Source organism: Sceloporus undulatus, chromosome 3, assembly GCF_019175285.1.
Source record: "Sceloporus undulatus isolate JIND9_A2432 ecotype Alabama chromosome 3, SceUnd_v1.1, whole genome shotgun sequence".
Classification (NCBI taxonomy): domain Eukaryota; kingdom Metazoa; phylum Chordata; class Lepidosauria; order Squamata; family Phrynosomatidae; genus Sceloporus; species Sceloporus undulatus.
This window is the reverse complement of record NC_056524.1, coordinates 79,887,609-79,907,894: the sequence shown is the minus strand read 5'-3', so window position 1 is coordinate 79,907,894 and position 20,286 is coordinate 79,887,609. Positions and strand designations below refer to the sequence as shown.

Here is a 20,286-nt window from a genome sequence, read left to right as displayed (position 1 = left end):
AAATCTGCAAACATCAAAGCTGCAGATGTGGAAGGACAAGTGTGTGTCTATCTATCTATCTATCTATCTATCTATCTATCTATCTATCTATCTATCTATCTATCTATCTATCGCCTAAGGAGATTATCCCACCGGAAAACAGGTATGGGATACATGTGGTTTGTATCCATTTCTGTTGGATCATATCACATTGTCTTGTGCTTGGGCAGTAAGCAGCCCATAGGCAACCTGGGCTTCTCCAGCAGCTTTTCAAGAATGGGAAAATCACATTCTTGAAAAGCTGCCAGAGAAGCCCAGCTTGCCTATCGGCTGCCTACTGCCCAGGCACAGAGCAGTGCAATAAGATCCATTAGAGATGGATACAAACTGCATGTGACCCATACTTGCTTTCCCATGCAATAATCTCAAAAGACATTTGGTTTAGTAGCATTACATGTGGACAGACCTAAATGTTGTAGGAGTGTTATAAGAGTGTCCAACCCATGGGAAGTAGCAGTTTTGCTCTCTCCTGATTATTCAGACTGCAATTGGAGTACTGTTAAGGCACCCCATATGAAGAAGAACATTGACAGGTTTGGCATACAGAAGAGCAACAACAATGGTGAGGAGTCTGGATACCAAGTTATTCAGGAAATGTAGAAATAAGCTGGCTATGATTAAGCTGGAGAAAAGAAAATGAAATGGACATATGTTCGTGTTATTTGCCTATCTCAGGAGTTCCCTACCTTTTTGAGTCGCAGAACCCTTATTTCTATGATGGAGCCCCTAAGAGGCCTACCTTATGTCTTACAAGTTAATGGTGTTTAGGAGTATATATAAGAATAAGTTCTTATTCTTGCTCTCCTTGCTCTCTTTGGCCTGAAACAGACAAGCAGGAAAGTGCAACTTCCAGCCACTCTGGTGGTGGGGCATGCCTCCAGAGTGACAAGAAGTTGCGCGGAGAGTGTGTGCAGCCAGAAAAAGCTGTCTGCAAAAGGAGTGGCAAAAAGCTGATCACCACAGTACCACACCAATCGGGGTCTGACCAGCACTGGAACTTTGCTATATGTTGTTTCCTCTCACCATAATAATTTTATGCAAATCACTTTCTGAGCATTCAAAATGTTTTGATCTTTGATCTATCTTAAATCTTTCTACTAACTGCAAGTGGGGGGGGGGGGTAACAATTGGTGTTTAATCCTTCTTGAGCCAGTTGTTCTTCAGTTTTAATCTCAAGATTCTTATTTTTATTTTTTGTTATAACATCTTTATACTTAATCCAAGGTTATTTTGTACCTTTACTTCTAGGGGAAAAAAAGGCCTCCTCAGGAGATACCCCCATTGGGATTCCCCTATAGATTTCCCCCTAATTTTTATCCATACTTTTAATTAGGCTCTTCTAAGGCAGTGATGATCAAAGTTTTTGTTAACCTTACATTTATCATACCACAAAAAGGCATGCCAACTGATTCTTATATTGTGCTCCTCGAAACTTAATAATTTATCATTTCTTAATAAGATCCAGTCTTCCAACAAAACTGAACAGCATGCATAATAGTATAATTTAATGTTTGGGAGAGAACATCCCTTTTTCTTTTGGTTCTGCTAACCCTGACCATTTTATTCTTGGCATGCTCCCTTTCCACAAAAAAATTGTTAAGTCTTTTCAACAGATGTTGAAGCACTTGTCATTGACAATGATAGGCAAATTCTGAAAAATATACATTAATCTTGGCAGAATATTCACCTCTATCACTGATATTCTTCACATTAATGAAAGTTGCTGCTTTGACTACTTTTTAAAATCTATTTTAATTTCCTTCCACAATATATTGTAATTGTTTTCAAATAAATCCACAGTTCTTTTTGTCATGTTTATGCCAAGACAGCTCCCCCCCCCCAACCTTATCTCCTGATTCTTCTGTTAATCTTTCCTCTTTCAATTTGGTCATATTTTCAGTTAGTATTGATGTTCTGTCCAGGTTAACTTTAACCTGCGTATGTTCCATATTCCTGAAGAACAGTAATTAATTTTTCTATATTCTCCAGAGGATGTTCCATCAAAATAACCAGGTCATCCGCAAATAAGCCATGAGGCTTTTAAAAACTGATGTGCGGATCTCTTAATGCTGTGTGGTGCTGTTTTTAAGATTTGTATATGGTCTTTCAGTAAGTTTAATACTTATGTTTAATGTTTCAGCTTTTTAAACTGTTCTGATTAAGAAACATCTAAGGATAAGGAGGAATGCTTAAGCGAGACTGATGCATGGATGGAGTTCAAATTAAATTCTCATACAGCTATTTCATACAACTAAGGAATTCAAGATTATGTTTTACATTTTAATTTGAAATAAAATGTTTTTTCTAATCTCTTTTTCATGCCACAGGTAAATTCAAAATAAAACAACCTGATATTTTAATCTAATGCATTAAAATGTCTATTGGTTGTGTTATTTTCCTCAAGGAATTCTATTGTTAGAATTTGTTGTTGTTGTGTACCTTCAAGTGGTTACCAATCTATGGCAACCCAAAGCAAACCCATTGTGGAGCTTTGTTTTTGGGTTTTTTTTTCAAGATTTTTTTTGGTTTGGGGGGGGGGGGGGGGGGGAGATTGCCTTTTTCTTTCTCTGAGGCTGAGAAAGTGTGATTTGCTCAAGGTCTCCCAGTGGTTTCCATGGTTGAGTGGGGAACTGATCCCTGTTCTTCATAGATGTAGCCTAATGCTCAAACCTCTACATTGCACTGGCTTTCATTGTTAAAATATAAGATTAAGTAAACCATGATAATTACTGTTGTATCCTGTGTACACATCTGCATATATATTTCTGTAAAATTGGGGGCCATGGCTGCATATGTATATAAAAGAATGCATTTAACTCTTAAATAATGCTACATCATAACTATTACAGGTACAGGAGCTACATTTTGTGGCACTAATTTTGAAAACAAGACCACCTGACAACACTAGATCTTACATATTTAGTAAATATGAAATTTTTCTGTAGCAGCAAAACATTATGTGCAACAAGCAACCTTTAATATAGAAATGGTTTAATAAAGAAAACTGCATATTGACAAAAGTGTTTTATCTGGAAGACTGTATGAGGAATTCCAAAGAAACAGGCATAGTATTAAAGAAAAGGAAAATGTTTCGCTACATTAGATGCTCTTTCTATGAACAACTGCAATTTCTTATTACATTAAGTTCCCACTTGGTGGAACAAATATTATTTTCCCTGAGAATCAGTCTTACCAGGAGGCAACCAGAAGTATTTGTTGTTGTGTACCTTGAAGTTGTTTAAGACTTATGGCTAACCTATCATAATGTGTTCTTGGCAAAATTTGTTTGGAGGAGGGTTACCTTTGCCTTATTCTGAAGCTGAGAGCAGGGATGTAGCTAGGATTTTAGGAAGAGGGGGGGGGGTCCAGATTAAGTGCCACCATTATAATGGGGCTTGAGTGCTGGGGCGCAGCAGCACACACCATTCATTTTTCTAATGGAAGGGGGGTCCGGACCCCAAGAACCCCCCCCCCTTGGCTACGTCCCTGTTGAGAGTGCAACTTGCCCAAAGTCACCCAGCGAGTTACCATAGCAGAACAGCAAGTGAAAGAACTATGGTCTCCCAGAGATGTAGACCAATACTCAAACCTCTACAGCAGGCTGGCTCTCTAAGCAGAAGCATAGTTTGTTCTAATGCCAATATAAATATATCATAATCTGAACATGTTCATAGTCCAACTGTATTTAGCATGGGTTCTGACAAGGTTCCAATTCCTGGTGCTTGCAACATGCAAGTAAAACCCATGGAATAATGAGATATAACCTGCTCCAACCAAAAGAGAACCTCTTTTAACTTTTCACCTAGTTGTATAATCTGAACTCAACTTTGGATTCAGAAGTTGAAATCCCAAAAGAACTCCATTTCTTTGACCTTTCAAAAGTCCATGGATACAAATTCAAGCAAGTTGAGAGAGACACTTCTCTTCCGGAGAAATGAAAATTGTTATATTCCTGATTTTGTGAGCTCACACAAGACTAGAATGCTCTGCTGAAACACCATTTCACTACACCTGCAATAGGGAGGACAATTCTGGCTGGTAGCACCTACTGGAAACTGTCATCAGTCCTGATTTCACTGTTACCATCTTGAGAGATTTGGTCTGAGTCGGGCTGTCCAAAAGAGACTTGGCCTGATCACATAAATTTTCTGAGGGCTTTTTGCCCAAGAGAATAAGACAGTTTCTGCCCTATTGAGCACTGAACTATGCTTTGAAATGTATTTGTTTAAAAGAACTATGGGAAGTTTTAGAGTGTAATCTCTATTAGCAACACCAGTCAACAGTGCCACTTTCTGACTTCAATATCTTTCTTGAAAATAAATTGAAACATCTAGGTCAAAATGTAGGTTGTTATGAACAGTTTTTCCATGGTAGCATTCTACTCTGGAAATGTAATAACTATAAGTCACTTAAAAGCTATTCTTGGTAGTGTTAAATGTTGGCATAGCAATATCTATAACATGAAGATGTTCTAGCAAAGACTAACAAATGGTACAGGTTCCAAGAAAACAGGGTCTGGCAATCAAAGAAGTGACTTTAAACCAACAATTATTCTACTCAGAGCTCCCATTTTAAATCTTGTCTTCTGAGGGAAAAAAGATTCAGTTCTTCTAAGTAAAAAAAAAAAAAAAAAGGGAGGGGATCTATTTCCTCACTTGAAAAAGTGGATCGAGGCTAGTTTGATTTCTATATGTGAATGTTTAGAATTCTACAACATTAATCTCATTTCTGAAAATTATGGCATATCAATGGTTATGTTAAAGATAATGATGAATTGCCTGTTTTTCTGATTAACTTTCCAGTCTTTATTTTCCAGTTTACTTACATTTTAGGAGTTCTCAAGAATTTTATAATTCCCCATTTTGCAATGCATAAAACATTTTTGCATTTAGCAGATTAAAAAAACATCCATGTGAATCTTCTTCATTTAGCACAGAAAGAGGAGTAGAGCAATGGAAAGTATCTTTTTCAGCAGTGCTGATGAATGGAAGCATATATTTACCTTGAGTTTTTCTAAGTGATCTTGGAGAGAGTCAATCAGCAAATCCCCCACTGGCTGCCAAGACCCCTTGATAGCTTCAGCCTGACGCAACTTCAAGTCCAACTCATCCATTGCCTCTTGAAGCTCTTGGAGTCTTTCAAGTGCTTCATCTATCTTTTTTTGCCAGTCAGAAGACTGTACATTCAGTTTATCCCATTCGGTTTTGACCTCATCTGCTTGCCTTCGTAGAAGTCGAGTCACATTCTGGGCTCTTTCTGCAGAAGGCAGTTCTAAAAGTGAAAAACAGTATGTGTTTGCACTTGCACAGACAATGAAAACAATGTTTTACGGCTACCAGGTATCTTTCATGAGAATACAAATCTCAAAATACCTATAGTATTAATTCCTACAGAGCAAAAATAAAAGAATGGCATTGTCATTCCTGTTTTCTGTATCTTTTCCAATTTTCATTGTCATGTTATCTGTCATCCAATTTTCCATGTGCTGTTAAAATTATATCATACTGCCAATGCTTCTCAAGCTAACTGATGTGGGACCCTGGCAGGGCTCCCCCCTATTATGCCAGGGAAGTGTATCATAGTTCTTCCATGTTATTATATCTATTTTCCTGGAAACATCATGGATTGGTAACCTACATGGACAAAGACTTTGAGTAGCAGTGAATTCAGCTACAGGGAAAAGTCAGTGGGAGTATGAATGCAAAGTATAAACCAATTCTAAATTGGAAAATTAACAAGCTGATTTGCTTTTAGGGTCCCCCTCTCTTCTGGAATAATATATAGTGCCCCAAGAAATGAAGAATTCTGAAACTGATTAGGAATAAATTGGTCTAAAAGCATGGTAAATTTGCACAGAATTGTTTTTCTCCTGTTCAGGTTGTGCTCATAAATATGTAAATGGATTACTCAGTGCTTATGTCTTGTACATCTCCCCCGCTCCGGTCCACATCTAAGTGAGATTTAGCTTGTAAATGTGTACAATGCTGACAATAAGAATTTATGGATCTTTTAGTCATTGTTTATCCCTCTATCAATATGTTATTACAGCAGTACATTCAATTACCTCTAGGCTCCTGATAGAGTTTTTCTAGTCCTTCCAGAGGCTGCTCTGCTAGGAATATTCGCACTGTCTCAAGTGCACTTGAGATAACAGGTTCTTTAACTTTCAATTCCCTCTTAAAGGCCTGGGAAATAAAACAAAGCAAATGTCAATTGGCATGCTAGTTGTTCCTTTTGTTACCTTTTTGTATATTGTTTCCTATATACAAATGGGTCAATAACTGACTGACTGAGTGACACACAGACAGGTGAAACAGGCAGGTTTCTTCTACTAAGTGAGTATATCTTCCCCTTGGTAAAAAACAAAAGGAAGGATAATTAAAGAGGGATGATCCAGAATACCAATATATATCTATATTTTTTTTTAAAAAAAATGAGACCAGAAAATATAAACTCTGCACAAAATGTTGTTCTGATTAAGCTGTTTGTTGTTACATTGATTAGACTCCTTCTGTGACTAATATTAGATTTCATAAAGCTCTGAATCCTTGCTGAAAGGTACAAGAGGTTTATCTGGCAGTACATTGAACAGTGCTAGCACAGCTAATGCTTCCCAAGGGGCAAGCCATTTCATAGAACAGAATAGGAACTCCACAGTGATGCATAACCATGACTTTGTTGCTGCTGACAACTTTGGCATGAAACCTAGAGCAGTTTTTGTTGTTAACTGCTGTCAAGTTAACTTTGATTTATGGCGACCCTATGAATGAGAGACCTCCCAAGCCACCCTTTCTTCAACAGCCTAGCTCAGATCTTTCAGACTCCAAGGCTGAGGCTTCCTTGATTGAGTTCATCAATCTCTAATGCTATCTACCTCTTTTCCTACAATGCAGTAGTACCACAATAACCTTTTACTACAGTTAGCAAGCAGACTTGTGTAATGACCCAAACAATAACGTCAAGTTCAAAAGAGCTTAGTAGAATTACAAACAAGAATGTTAATCACAAAACAATATATTTAAAAACTTTGTTTTTTAATGGCAGGGGATGAAAGAAAAGTGAAAGAGAGAACATACCAGCATAAATCCAAATACTAGTGCCATGAAGAGCACATCCACTGAAAAATTGCTAAATTATCACTCATGTAAATCCTATTTATTCAATGGGTCTTCTCTTGTTGGGTGTAGCAAATGGATTTAGTCCAACGGACTGTATCTGCATACTCCTCCATTTTCCATTGAAAAGGAAGGAGCATAGACTTCTCTGTTTCATTACCAATGGTATTTCCTCTGCTATGTATCTTCAATGAGAGAAAATCAGAGTGCAATTGCTGACATGATCTCTTCACCCACATGATGCTTGCCAAGTGTGAGAAAGAAGAGAAGTGGAGTATATACATTAGCCTGACTCCATGGGGAAATGAAAGTCAGGAAGATATCAGATATGTATGTGTGTGGTGGGAGGGGATGGATCAAATTGATTGATATGCCAGAAACAACTGTATGAACTGAATAATGTGATCTCCTACTAATGTGTCTTTGGTTGGGTAAGCTCTGCCTCTTTAATAAACTAATTGCCTTCTTTTTGGTTACAGTAAAATTCATTCTTGTCTTTGGTTTGCTGCATTACATCTCTAACCATGTTGGTCTGTACATGTGTGAACACCAGGAAATTAAAATATATTCTCAGCCTGGTTCCATATTACTAGTAATTGTAGGCTTTTGGCAAGCAACTCTAGATCACAAAACTTAATCATCTGACATTTCCCAAAGAAGGGTAATCATGCTTGCATCTGGATTTAAAGAAATGGTTTGTCTGGTAGCTAGACTAATGCTATTTCTGTACAACACCAATCTAGAATTCAGAGACATAGCCATATTAGTCTGGAATATCATCCTGCCAAGGGTTCTTGTAGCACCCTGAGACTAACTACGGAAAAGAAGTTATATCATAAGCTTTCAAAGATTTGGTCTTCTTCCTTAAATGCATGGAATGAACTGGTGCCCAGGAAAGACCTTTATAATCGGACTGTATGAATAGTCATAAAAATGCAAAAGACCAATCTAGGTTTTTGAACTGGACCTTTTTCTGAAGTACTGTGTAATTGCCACTTCCAAACTGGCTACTGTTTGCTTTTCTCATTGTTTCACCTTCTATCCTTAGTTATGATGGACTCATGGACCTTTATGCTTTAGCTGTCTCCAACTCTTCATACAGCTTCCCTTCTTTCTTCCCCTACAGCTTGTGCTTATATTAAGCTGCCACCAACTCAATCACTGTCCTCTTTCCAAAATCTCTAATCATTGTTGTTCATGAGCTGAAACCCACCGGTTCTTGGTGTTTCCATAGATCCCTTTTACCCAGTAAGCAATGTCTTGGATTGCTCACTATACATTGCCCTGATTGTATAGGAAATGTTAGCCTGTGATCATGTTGAATGTACAGGCAAAGATAACATGCTGCTAGTCTAAGGAGATGATCATATTACCTTTGCTCCCGGCATAGATGTAGGATGTAACTTTAAGAAGGTGGATCTTATTGCACTTCCCTGTTGCTGGGCAGCAGGCAGCCCATTTGCAACCCAGGCTTTTCTGTGCTTCTCTCACATCTTTTCATGAACAGGGTTTTCCTGATCTTGAAAAGCTACGGCAGAAGCCTGAGTTGCAAATGGGCTGCCTGGTGATGGGGAAATGTGATAAGATCCGCCTTCTTAAAGTTACATTTCACATCTATGCTGGGAGCAAAGGTAATGTGATAATCTCCTAAGAAGGGGCAGAACATAGGCCCTCACTCCCCCCTTTTCAATCTACGACATAGTGTAATACTACTACACAGTAATGCCAAGCATTCTGCAATAACTGGGTTCCCAATTATCTCTTATTATAACTTTGACACTCTTTTCTTATAGCCTACTGTGCTTTTCTTTTTCCTACATCAGGTAGTAAAGGTGAGGAAAGGGGGTGGTTATAAGTCCATCCCTGGTTTTCTTTCTATTTTAATTAACACCAGTAACATCTTAACAATATCTTAATTAGAAAAAACCAATAGGTTGCAGGTTTCAATATAAAAACACCTATTAGGCTTAATCCATAGGAAATTCATAGGCCACAATTTTCTGGATTATGCAGGGCTTTTCCATTAATATCTATGGAAGTGAATGGCGCACAACATGATTTAGAGCTCTGTCTGTTACAGCCAGTATTGAATGTTGCTGTTAGGACAATGTTTAAAGAAAGAATATATCTCAAGTTGTCTTAAATCCAATGTTAGTCTGAAGTAAAATAAACAATGAAAAGAGAGAGAGAGACTGGCCAGTTATCTCTTATGTAAGTTCCATTACTTTCAGTCAGTCTACTTCAATTGGAATTAACAACAGATGGATGTCTGCCCTGACTCTTTTATCTTTACAGCAACTCTGAATCTTATCTTATAGGCTAGAATACTACTAATACTTCTCACATGTATACTGTTCTTCATATAACATATTAAAATTTCTCCCCTGCCCTGCGAAAATTCTGTTTCTCTGAAGCACAATGTGTTATGCATTTACTAGGAAGACAAACGAAAATCATAGAATCATAGAGTTGGAAGAGACACAGGGGTCATCCAGCCCAACCTGCTGCCATGCAGGAACTCATAATGAAAGCAACTCCAACAGATAGTTACCTAGCCTTTGTTTAAAAACTTCCAAATAAGGAGACTCCACCACACTCTGAGGGAGTGTTTTCCACTGTCAAACAGCTTCTACTGTAGGAAGCTCCTCCTAATATTAAGGTGGAATCTTTTTTTCTCCCTCTTTGCATCCATTGTTTCCTGAAATCATAAAAGCTTAAAATAGGAAAGTATGTATACAGTTGATGTATAGCTAAAATAAGGTATTTATGTCCCAAACACTAAAGAAGAGTGTAGATCCTTTCTCCACACTTTCATTATGAGTGCTATGTGAAATGGATTGTGCTAAGCTATTACATGGAAATGGCCTAAGAACCTGAATCTGTCAAAACCTGCTGTAGAAGCTTTTGCCTATTACCTCCTTTTACAATGAAAGTCATATGCCAAATTCCTTATTTTAAAATAGAAACTCTGTGCTGAGAGCATCCTTCCTGTTCTTGTATCGAGACATATAATTTTATCAGAAGTTGTTTAGTCTCCTCTATTAAAAAATATGTTACACGTGCTATATGTTTTTCCTCTGCTAAACTGTTTTTGCAAATGTAGAGAGATCTTGTAGCACCTTTGGGACTAACCGAAAGAGAGAAGTTGGCAGCATGAGCTTTTGTAGATTTTAGTCTACTTCCTCAGATGCATCTAGTGGAGTGGAAACCAGGGACAGACATATATATGCAATTGGTATATGGGAATGTCAATTCACATTCAAAATGCTTTGTGTATGGAAATGCAGTAGCAAGTCGAGTTTTAACAATGGTTGTTAGTGAACAAAGACATTGGGAACTGGCCAGTGTGTATGGAAATGAAGAGGCAAGACCAGTTTGGCATTGGAAACTAACCTACAGGTGGGGAGAACAGATGAGTGCAGGATGCTCCCATGAGGATGGGGTCAGATAGTGCTGAAATGTGTGTAGTGATCCAGGAAACCATTATCTCTGTTCAATCTATACTTGAGGGACTGTAGTTTATGGATGAATTCCAGTTCTGCTGTTTCTCCTTCCAATCTACCTTTGTAGTTCTTTTGTTCAAGGACCACTGTTCTGAGGTCTGAGATGGATTGCCTAGGGAGATGGAAATGTTCTGCCGCAGGTTTTTGTGTATTCCCATTCCTAATGCCTGATTTATGTCCATTTATCCTCTGGTGCAGGGACTGCTCGATGTAGAGTGCTGATGGGCATTGATGACTTTGGCGGGTTACAGACTGCCATTTCGGACGTCCTCAGGATGTCCCAGTTTGAAAAAGGGGTGTCTCTTCTAGACACCCCTTACCCTGTTACAGACAGAGTCCGTAACAAATGGCAGCGGCCGTTCCACACGGCCGCCACCATTTTGACGTAACGGGTGCTCTGCATCCGCACGTCGCACGGCAGAAGTGACGCTGCGAGTGCGTGCTTTAGTACTTGCGGTGTCTCTTCTGGGTTGCCGGAAGGAGCTTGATTTTCGTGCTCCTTCTTTGCAGCGCAGAGGAATCGTGCGGTTTGGCCGCTGTGACTCCTCCGCGCTGCAACCGGCAGCGGCCCGAGACCGCCCCTTTTGGGTGGTCTGTAATGGGCCATAGTATGGTATAAATCACATTGGAGGATAAGGATGTGAAGGTCCCCCTAATATTGTGGGTGATGTCATTAGGTCTCATGATGATATTTCCTGGATAAATGTGTGGACAGAGTTGACATCTTGGTCTGTGGCAAGGCTTAGTACCTGTGTCCCCATCTGTGTCATGTGTGTTCCTGTGGGTGAATACCTGTTTGAGGTTTGTTTTTGTAGATGTTTCCCCTAATAGTCAACCTATAGGCAGATTGCAGCAACCTTTAAAGCTGCTCATCCTTATCATTCTTCACCCTAAAATCCCACCCTAGAAATGGGATGATAGCTTAAAAGACTGTTAAATCCGTTTTTCAGTGCAGCTATTGTACTAAAAATATGTAGCTCTTTTTTTTCACATACTAGAAACCATTTTCAGATTTGTGTATTAATCCAGCTGTAATAGTTGATACTGATGCCCTGGAGGGCCAACAAATGACTTTTTATAAGAATAAAAAAAGAATATATAATCATAGATCCCTGACAAATTTATAACAAAAGAATGCTGACTCTCATTGACAGTAGAATTAGCCCAAATGTATGTCTCATTTACAACCAATGATTTCAGGCTAAATTTATTGAATTCCTGAACTTCTTCTACACTTTGTGGAGTCTGCACAGGAAATCGAACACACATAATATATGACCTGACAAAAGAACAAGTAAACTACTTTATTTAAGCCCTTCTATTTGTCATTAACACCTGAGCTATAATGGCATATTGCCTACTATTTTAATAATGCATACATTGATTAGCTTATCTCAAACCACCTTCACTAGCATCTTGAGGACTCTCACGGGTGCCTTCAACTAAAAAAGAAGACATGTGTAAGTAAATAATGACATATTAACAAAAGAGGAAGCTTTGCATTAATGACAAAACCATCGTTTTCGTTTCGGAGCAGGCAGATAGTCACCTGATAATTTTAAGGAGGAATTAGTAAAACAGATTTGAATCATATTCTCTTTTAGTATTTCCTTATTTAAAATCTACCCGATTTAAGACTGTTTAGTGTTTTCAAAAAGAAAAGAAAGTAGGGCAACTTAAATATATCCTTGGAATGAAACTTTGATAGTTTCTATAGTTAATTTGGGGGCATTTCAAAAAACAAAACAGTGGGGAAAATCACACAACTGGTTGAAATGCATGTCTAAAACTTAGGAATAGATACTTATATTTTCAATTTTTAATAGTTTAAAATTTGACTGTGAACCTCCCAGAAAACTGTCTGTTTCTAAAGAGAACCAGTGTCATTGATGACTATTGGCTATTGGACAGTCTATAAATAATAACATAATTTTGGTGGGTAATCGTAATCACCTCAGTAACAACTAGTTCACATCCACCATAGAGGTAAAGTTTCACTTCAAAGCTGTAGAGAAAATGATTATTTTTTATCTTGTTAATCTATACAGAGAATTGCTAGCAAATGCAAATGGACTAAAAGCATTCTGATTATTTTTACTGTGCATACACTGCACAACTATTTAAAATTGGAAAATTAGGAGTACATAAAGGAAGTCAAAACTGATATTTCCATTTGGCCATGAAGTCCAATGGGAAACGTGGGAAACGACTTTCTTTCAGCCCACCTTATATGATTACTGAAAATGTTAAATCAATACATCCTAGCAAAGCATAATACAAATTTCAAGAATAAATATACTTGACACAGTCTCCCATCTACAAATGACCCCCAACATAACAATCAATAAAGATCTCTTTGGGAAGCACAACCTAAAATTGTACTAAAATGCATCCAGAAGATGACCACTTTAGCACTATTATTGTGCAGCAATAAAGGGAATCTCTAATAAAGGGCAGTACAAGATCTGTTTTTAGGGAGAGACAAAAACTCAGAAAAGTACAAATAAAGAACTTGTCAAAGGTAACCTTAAAGCAGGCCTTGGTTTCCGCCCTTTCTCCTCAAGAGACATTTGAAGAATAGACAAGATGACCTAAATTTGAAGATTATATTTTGTTCTTTTTGTTCCACAGGGAACCAAAGTGCCTGTAACCAGTGAGGTCTTATACTCTGTTATAAAACTACTACAGCATGGGGGAAGAAGCTTTCTACAATGTTTAAATGGTGGATAACTTTGATAGTTAAGAGAAGCAGATATTGTGACCAGCATCCATGAGTCTCTGTAGGTGTGACAGAAAATTGAAACATGTTCAAGGCTTTTAAAGAGTCAGAAATAAGACTTTGTAACTATTTCTGACAGCATGCAGTTCCACAGTATTTCTTTCTCCCAAAGGAAGGACAGATATAACACTGATACTAGGCCATAAGGGATCTGTATCACATACTGTCTCCAAACCATTTAATTCAAAGACATTCTAAAATAATTCCAAATACTTATAAAGAGCATTCAGAAAGTCGGATTTAGGCTATGCTGTTTATGATTTGCAGCCTGCATATGGTCACTTATGGTGTAGAATGACAAAGCTTTTTAAAAAATATAAAGTATCTATCAAATATAATCATACTGTGAAATGTTTTCAACTGTTAAATCACGTTAGATAAAAACATTTAAAAGGAAAGGCCACATGGATGACTTAGAATTCAGCCAGATGGCAGTGAAGCTTTTTCCAGGGGAGTCATCTTTATTTTGTATCTATTCTGCTAGTTTCTGTTTTATCTTCACCTTCTTTGCTAAGAAAGATTAGAGTTCTGGAGATAAGCATGAATGACTGATGCATCTAGATTTATTATTTTCAGCATTTCTATGAGCGAGGTCACACAATACATTAATCACACCCAAAAGAAGTCATGGTTAAGTCAAGTGAACAGTCAAGGAAACAGGAAGGAGCAAACTCTTTCCTTCTGATCCTTATTTCTGCTCCTCCTGTCTCTTTTAAGGGGACATCTGTCCCTAATAAATCAAGAGAGGGAAGAAAAGCAGAGACAGTTAACTGCTGAAAGGAAGAGAAGACAAACAAAGAATGGTAATGACTCCCATTACCAGTCTTCTCCAACCTTATCTGCCTGTCTTCAATAAGATCTTCACAGTTCTCAACAATCAAAGAACATCTTATACATGGCTACTTTTGCTGTACATGCAACATGTAGGTAGGCTCCTAGACTGGCATACATTTGGAGGAAGTACACAAACACTTTACATCTCTGTGCCAGAGCTATAAACAGAATATAGCCTACTATATATACTCACATATAAGTCTAGAAATTTTAGTCAAAAATTGACCCAAAAAACCTGAGTCAACTTATCCATGGGTTAATGTAAATACTATACTTCAACTCTTATATGAAAAAGGAACCATCCCCTGGTAAAAAGCAATAGTATAATCTATCCTTGAAGCACTGACCCCTCTTCTCTCATCCATTCAGCCTACAGGGTGAGCACAAACAGCTATGTCTGCTAGAATTTTGTAAGTTCTTTGGCATTGTTTTCTTCTACTTCATCCTTTGATTAAGAGTTCCTGTATGGCAGGGGGTGGACTGAATGGTCCTTGTAGTCTCTTCCAACTTTACGATTCTATGATCCTTTAGTTCTTTTGTTTCAGGCCCCTAGGTTTTACTCTCTACTTATCCACAGGTCATATCAAAATCAATAATTATACATGAAGTCAACTTATCGTCAGGTATATATGGTATATTCTTGTAAGAAACTGCTCACAGTATATAATACATCCATTGCTGCTTCACATTGCATAAGTGACATAATTTGAATAAACATAATCAAGATCTTAACTGCATATAAAGCTCAGCTTCTACCTGCAAGGGCTCAGGTCCAGGATTGACTGACCTACCCTATCAACCTACCTACCCTCACTTTTATGTAACCTCAGCGCACATCTGTGCTGGCCTCTGTATCTCTTGTGGACCACAAAATCCCGTAGCATGCCAAGAAAAGGGTATTTATGGGGCATCCATTTCTGTTCTGCCAAAGGGCAATGAGAAATATTTGTGCTGCCAGCATTTGCTTTCGTGTGGGTTATTGTTTTAGATCACATTCCAGTACATCTTTGTACTGCAGCTTTAGCAACAATAATAATAATAAACACCAATGATATACATGGCATTTACAAGTAAAACAATAAAAAACAGTGGCTCTTGCCAGATGTGTTCAGTCTAAAACATATGAACACACATGCACACAGATGGAAGGAATGAACAATAAAAATTAAATTATAAAATACATTTGTAAAACAAATTATCCAAATTAAAAAATTAAAAAATACAATATAATATAAATCAAAATGACAAATAAATATATTCAAGATTGTATAAGAGTATTAAATTAAAATTCCAAAACCTTTGGAAAAAAAGAAAGTTTTTATTTGGGATTTGAAAATAATGAGGGAAGGAGAAGTCCACAAATGTTCATGCAGACAAGAGAATGGATTACTCTCTCAGCGGAGTAGGTGACAATAATGGAACATATCATGCTGTATCATAATGCTATCCAGCATAAATGGGGGGAAAAAACCATAAGAAGCCTTTCAGCATACAATTTCAGTCTACTAACAGCACAAAACAATAAAACCCAAACAATTCATTTTAGGATACTGATATACTTTGTCATGATCTGGGCAGGGCAGAATTCGAGAGAGAGGGGAGATAAGGAATATGTCAAGGCCTCATGATGACCAAAAGGCTTCAAGGGCACACTAAACTATGATTTTCACTGTATAGGGAGCATTCAGGATGAAGGAATGCATGAGACAATTATTAGTTTGTGTTCATTGCCTCCTGCAAATTAACTTTGTTCACTAAGGCTTCATTGCCTGGGAATCTTTAACATCTTGTGGATCTATGACTGCTATTTTCAATAATCTTACATTCAGCTATGTTAGTCATTTTTAAAGGAAAAAAATATTTTCCTGTTATATTGAGATTGTAAAGAATTATAAACATTGATAGATTATAAACAAGTATAAGAATGCAGATTTTCTGAACCTTTTCTTCTATAATTCTTTCAGGACATTCACATTTCTCACTCTCTCCCCTTAAATGTAACCCTTTTCTCTATCCAACTGTTAAACAAGCCAGTTACAAACCCTGGTGGTTTACCTGGATTGTTTAATAAAGAGCAGTTAAAAAGAAAAGAAAAAAGGATTCCATGGTTTTTGGTTTACACATACCAGCAAGCTGGAAATATACCAGCAAGCTGGGAATTGGTTGAAGCAAATCATGAATATAGTTTATTTCCCTCCTGGTGCAAAGGAAGGGGAAAGGGAAGAATAATTAAGCAAGTACTTTGCATGGGCTTCTTCCTAATCAAGGATAGTTGTTAAACTATGGTTTTGATAATCTGATAAAGTTTGTAAGAGTAGAAATAATAAAATTTGTTTGTGATGGAAGACAAAGCAGTAGAGGAAGATAAGTCTCCAAGACTGATCCTTAGTTTGAAAACCAAGTGAATAGGACCACTGTTTCAGTCTCTACTTTGGGCATACCAGCTCGACCCACACAAATTGGTAAGAGGTTTGCTCATTATACCTTTCCTAACTAAAAAAGATATCCCTGTTGCACCTTAATCAAAATCTGGTTTTGTAGGTCCATACCCTGTGCGTGTCATTCTGCTTTTGCACTGTGGGAAGATCTCCACCAATGGGTGCCTGCCGCTTTAACTCATCTTCTTTCAATTGCAGCCATGCCAACAATTCCTGAAGTGAAATATGAAGTCGTCTCCACTGATCAGAACTAGCTTCTAGATGAGATCTGGAAAACAGAAAAAATAATGTTTATAGAGTTTAGGATATGTAACAATTATTAACCAACCGTCAAATAGCTTGTGTAGATTAGATTTCTTAATTTTATAATTTGTGTTTTAATTTGTTGCTCAGAATGTATTTGATGTGAGTTTTGTTCCTAGTTAATAGCTAATCTCCTTTTGGTTTAATGTTTATTTTCTATTTAAACAATTTTTTATATTGTAAGCTGCCCAGAAATCCTTCTATTTTAGAGAAGTATATATAAGCTGTAAATAAATAAATATATGCTAGCACCTCCTGTAAATAATCAGAATAATCACATGAAGGAACCTCATGATCATGCCATCCCACAAAGTCCTGCAATGTGCTCCTATGGGTTCTATCCTTGTCTGTCCCCCATATGCTAAATGTAATGTTTGCATAGTTGTGTGTGTGTTGTGTGTGCTGTGTGTGTGTGTGTGTGTGCAGTGCACAATATCCAACCATTTGCTTTCCATGATCCATGGTTGCTGTAAGAAAGCTTAGCTCCACCAGAAAAATGGTAGAGCGAAGTGATATTGTGTGATTTTGTTTTTGTGCTCCATCCACAAAGATGTGAAAATTTGCTTGCCATGAAATACATTTAAATATATTAATAACAGAAACTTTATAAAACACTGCTTAAAAATAATAAAGATCTTCACAGGAAATACAGCATTCGCCCTTCTCTGGTTGGCAACAGGAAAAACCTCTAATTTTAAAGGGTGAGCATTTCTCCCATAGATCTGTCCTCAGACCCAATAGATCTCATAAAAAAGTCATAACTCTGAATTTTCCTTCAAGACAAGCACCTGATTTCAAAAATAAATTGCAGCTGCTATTTCCACATTCCAAACACATTTGACTGAACTTTGCTCCTAAAAAGGAATCCTTCAGCTGAAGGAAAATATAACATACACCGTATAGTGACTAAATAAATCACGACTCTTATGTTGTCTAAATTGTATGTTGTTAATATGACAGGTGGGTATACTGATTCCTTGTGAACTGCCTTTTCCAGTTTACAGAACATTTATTTCCCCAACATGAAAGAGACTGGGTGCTCTTGTTATGAGGAATAACAGAAGATAAGAGCCTGTCATAATCCAATGCCCTCCTTCCCACTTACCTACCTCCTATCCCCCCTTTTTTTAAAAGTAAAAAAGATTAAAGCTTTAACTCTGTTTCCTACCAATATGCTTTGGCAGTATTAAATCCCTCATTATAACTCACAATTTATACAGAGCAAGAACATTGCTTTTATGTTCAATTCAAAAGGGCAAAGCAACCATGATAAACCAGGGTTACTATTTTCGATTTGATTAATGTCTTCAGTATCAAAATTGCGGCAAGTGAACTGTAGAAAAGCTCCTTTATTAAAATGCCTCTATTTGGCTAACATGCTGTGTTTCCTTTCTCACACTTCTTTATTTTGCTAAATTCATGGGTTAAAAAGGGCTTATGAAGAAAAGCTTTCAGAGGGTTATATCCACTTCCTTTTGCTTGTCTATAAGAAAAAGAAATCATTTTCTTCTTACTTTAGTCATCAATATTTTTCAGCTTCAAATATTTCATTTATTTTTAATGATTAATGTTATGAAGATGGTATCTGTCGTTACACATACTGATCTCCCTCAGGGCTACCAGCTACAAAAAAGCTAATACTTTATATATTATTTTGCAAAGGTCTCTGTTTTTGGCTAGCTCCTCTATCTCATGTACAGAGGGTACAACAAGCAAAACAGTGTCTGAAAAGACTTTTTCAGTGTCATAATGCCTATTATAAAAACACTTCAACAATGTTACTCCAGAATTTGATTTTGAGCTCTTTCAGAATTGTTCCTTCAGCTGATCTTTTGTAAAGTGACCCTTCATTATGTGATTCTACAGAAGCCCCCCACCCTCAAGACAATACCCATATTCATACCTCAAAAATCATATTTACAAAAATGTCCCCATATCCCTTATCTGACCAGGGTTCCTGAGAGAGACATGCTTACTGAGAGCAGGTTTGTCTGAGACTACTGCTAAATATATTAGCGAAGAAAAAGGTTTAGGACTTGGGTGCCATGTTGCAATTCTTTCACCATATTTAAATCACAATCATTCTCCTGCAGTTACAAATTGTGAATTCCAAAACAATCACATTAGCTATGATCTACATAAACCATTTACATGGGAATAAGCATACCATGTTTGCAAATGGTGGTCTCTGTAAAATTTTGCTGGAGCTCTTCCAAACAGATCAGTTGCTTTTTAAGCTGAACAGTAGCCTGTCAATACTGCAAGCTGCAGCAGAAGAATGTTCAAAGAAAGGTCTCACCACAGACGTGAAGCCCTTATTAATGCATAATTAACCTCTTAAAATATCACTCTATATTTGGCTCATGGCAACCCTTTGTGTATTTACTTGGAAGTAAGCACCATTCAGTAAACACAGATATGACTGAGCTACATATCACTGCATTTCATTATGACAGTGTGGGAAACCACAACTGTCAGTATAAAGTAGCAGCATAGATGTCAGAGAAAGTGTGGCTTCTGGTTAAGCATACTTAATCCCCTTTTCTGTGTCCTTATTCAGATTATAGAAACTCATCAACTTCCTCACGTCCTACAATCCCTTCCATACAAAGAAAATTAATCATTCTTACAAAGTAATTCACTGTTTGAAATTGCTTAAATTACTGCAAACCCAACCATTTTAGCCCAATTTGAACAAAATAAAGGGCTTATGCTGCAGGAGGGAGCGAGAGAAAGACTGCTTTTTAAAAATATGAATTATCTCTCTTTCTGCACTCTGCTCTTGCTGTCCAAGTCCTACCTAATATTTAGCGACTTCTTCCTAAGTTCACTCCATCTGAAATTCATGTTATCCAGGCGTCTCTGCAACAAGGCTGCATCATCAGAACCTTCTAGAGATCTCAAGATTTTCTGTCCATTTTCATCCAAGCTATGGAAGATATCAGTATGAGTCTCAATTTCTTTCTGAAGTTCCTAAGAAGAAATGAAAAACCCAGACATGAAACACTGAGAGAGATATGCCAAAGGCAAGAAAGTAGTTTTTACCAATAAAATTCACAAAACTAGAGATGGAGTCATATTACAACTTTTTAAAAAAAACATTTTTATTAGTTTTTAATACAACAGAGACAAATTGATTTTTAGCCTCAACCCAATCATGTCTTCCAAAAACAGTTCTTCCCCACTCTTGTTCATTATTTAAGGTTTTATATTGTGTCTTCTTGATGATCCTAAACTAACATAACAGAAACTGAAAGATTCTTCCATTTGAAAAA

At 37.2% G+C, this 20,286-nt stretch overlaps 1 protein-coding gene across 14 annotated transcripts in view; it reads right to left on the bottom strand.

The window, feature by feature from the left end:
* The window catches only part of DMD (dystrophin), a 1,477,396-nt gene that overhangs the window by 227,618 nt on the left and 1,229,492 nt on the right, over positions 1 to 20,286 (bottom strand). For all 14 annotated transcript variants that reach the window (XM_042458881.1, XM_042458877.1, XM_042458883.1 and 11 more), the window contains 4 exons: positions 19,812 to 19,984; positions 16,820 to 16,976; positions 6,104 to 6,224; positions 5,042 to 5,310 (listed from right to left, as the gene is read on the bottom strand). In XM_042458881.1, coding sequence (XP_042314815.1) covers positions 5,042 to 5,310; positions 6,104 to 6,224; positions 16,820 to 16,976; positions 19,812 to 19,984 — 720 coding nt within the window. The remainder of the gene's footprint in view (positions 1 to 5,041; positions 5,311 to 6,103; positions 6,225 to 16,819; positions 16,977 to 19,811; positions 19,985 to 20,286) is intronic.